Genomic DNA, 1206 nt, shown 5'->3' on the forward strand with positions numbered 1-1206 from the left:
AAAAAAAACAGAAAAAATGGTGGCCAATACAGCTGACAAATACAGCATCAAGATCTGCCACAAAGAGCTAATAGCAGCAGAAAACTCCCAATCTTTGAAAGAACATTTCCTCCCTCTCTCTAATCTCGACCTTCTTCTTCCTCCCATAGAAGTCGGACTCTTCCTCTGCTACAAAAAGCCGCCTCCTTTATCCTCCCCTCTCTGTTCCTTCGCCTCTCTCGTCGCCAAGCTCAAGTCTTCCCTTGCCAAGGCGCTGGCCGTCTTCTACCCCTTCGCCGGTAAGGTGCTGCCCAACGCCGCCGGCGAGCCGGCTTTGCTGTGTAATAACCGCGGTGTTGTGTTCATTGAGGCTTACGCCGAAGTGGCGCTGGATCAGCTGAATTTTTATGATGTCGATCGAAGTGTTGAGAGGAAGCTGGTCCCGAAGAACGATGGTGGCGGCGTTCTAGCCGTCCAGGTTTCATTTCCATTATCATTATTATTATTGGAAAAAATATTGTTTTTATAAAAGATATGAGAATATGTTCATATATTTTTCTTTGTTTCTAAAAATTGGCAGGCAACAGAGATGGAATGTGGGGGATTAGTTTTGGGTTGCGCATTCGACCACCGCATATCGGATGCCTACACATTTCACATGTTTCTTACGGCATGGGCTGAGATGGCGGCCTCTAAAGAACTATCAATAAGCCCAATCTTCGATCGCTCTTTGCTTAACCCTGGCAAACCCACCAAACTTGGCTCTCTCGAACCGATGTTCGAATTAGACCGGCTCTACGGCCTCATCTCCCAACTCCCGCCACCGCCACCACCAACGGTAATCCAAAACCTTGATCCCCAGGCCATAAACCGTCTCTACTACATTCCCGCTAAAGAAATCGACCGCCTTCAATTCATCGCTAGCAGTAATGGCCGGCGGCGGCGGACAAAGATCGAGGCCTTCACGGCTTATTTATGGAAGCTTATGGGGCGGGTCGGAAAGGCGGGGCAAGTTTCTCGAATGGGCGTGGTGGTGGACGGCAGGCGGCGGCTAGGTGCGCCAGAAATGAGTGCTTATTTTGGGAACGTGCTATCCATTCCCTACGGGTCATTAGGGGTGGAAGAAGTGGAGGGGATGGGAATCGCGGAGCTTTCGGATTATGTTCATGAGATTGTGGTGAAGGCGGACAGCAAGGAGCATTTCAAGGGATTGGTGGATTGGGTGGA

The 1206-nt window shown here is 49.8% G+C and overlaps 1 protein-coding gene across 1 annotated transcript; it reads left to right on the forward strand.

Annotated features, from left to right (window-relative positions):
* Positions 1-6: 6 nt before the first annotated feature.
* Positions 7-1192, forward strand: LOC110034954 (shikimate O-hydroxycinnamoyltransferase-like; the record flags this gene model as incomplete). Its single annotated transcript, XM_020739193.1, has 2 exons — positions 7-457; positions 560-1192. Coding segments are annotated over exons 1-2 (1074 nt in total), but the record flags the coding sequence as incomplete, so codon positions are not given.
* Positions 1193-1206: the final 14 nt, after the last annotated feature.

Source organism: Phalaenopsis equestris, unplaced genomic scaffold (genome assembly GCF_001263595.1).
Source record: "Phalaenopsis equestris unplaced genomic scaffold, ASM126359v1 Scaffold194861, whole genome shotgun sequence".
NCBI classification, from domain to species: Eukaryota; Viridiplantae; Streptophyta; class Magnoliopsida; order Asparagales; family Orchidaceae; genus Phalaenopsis; species Phalaenopsis equestris.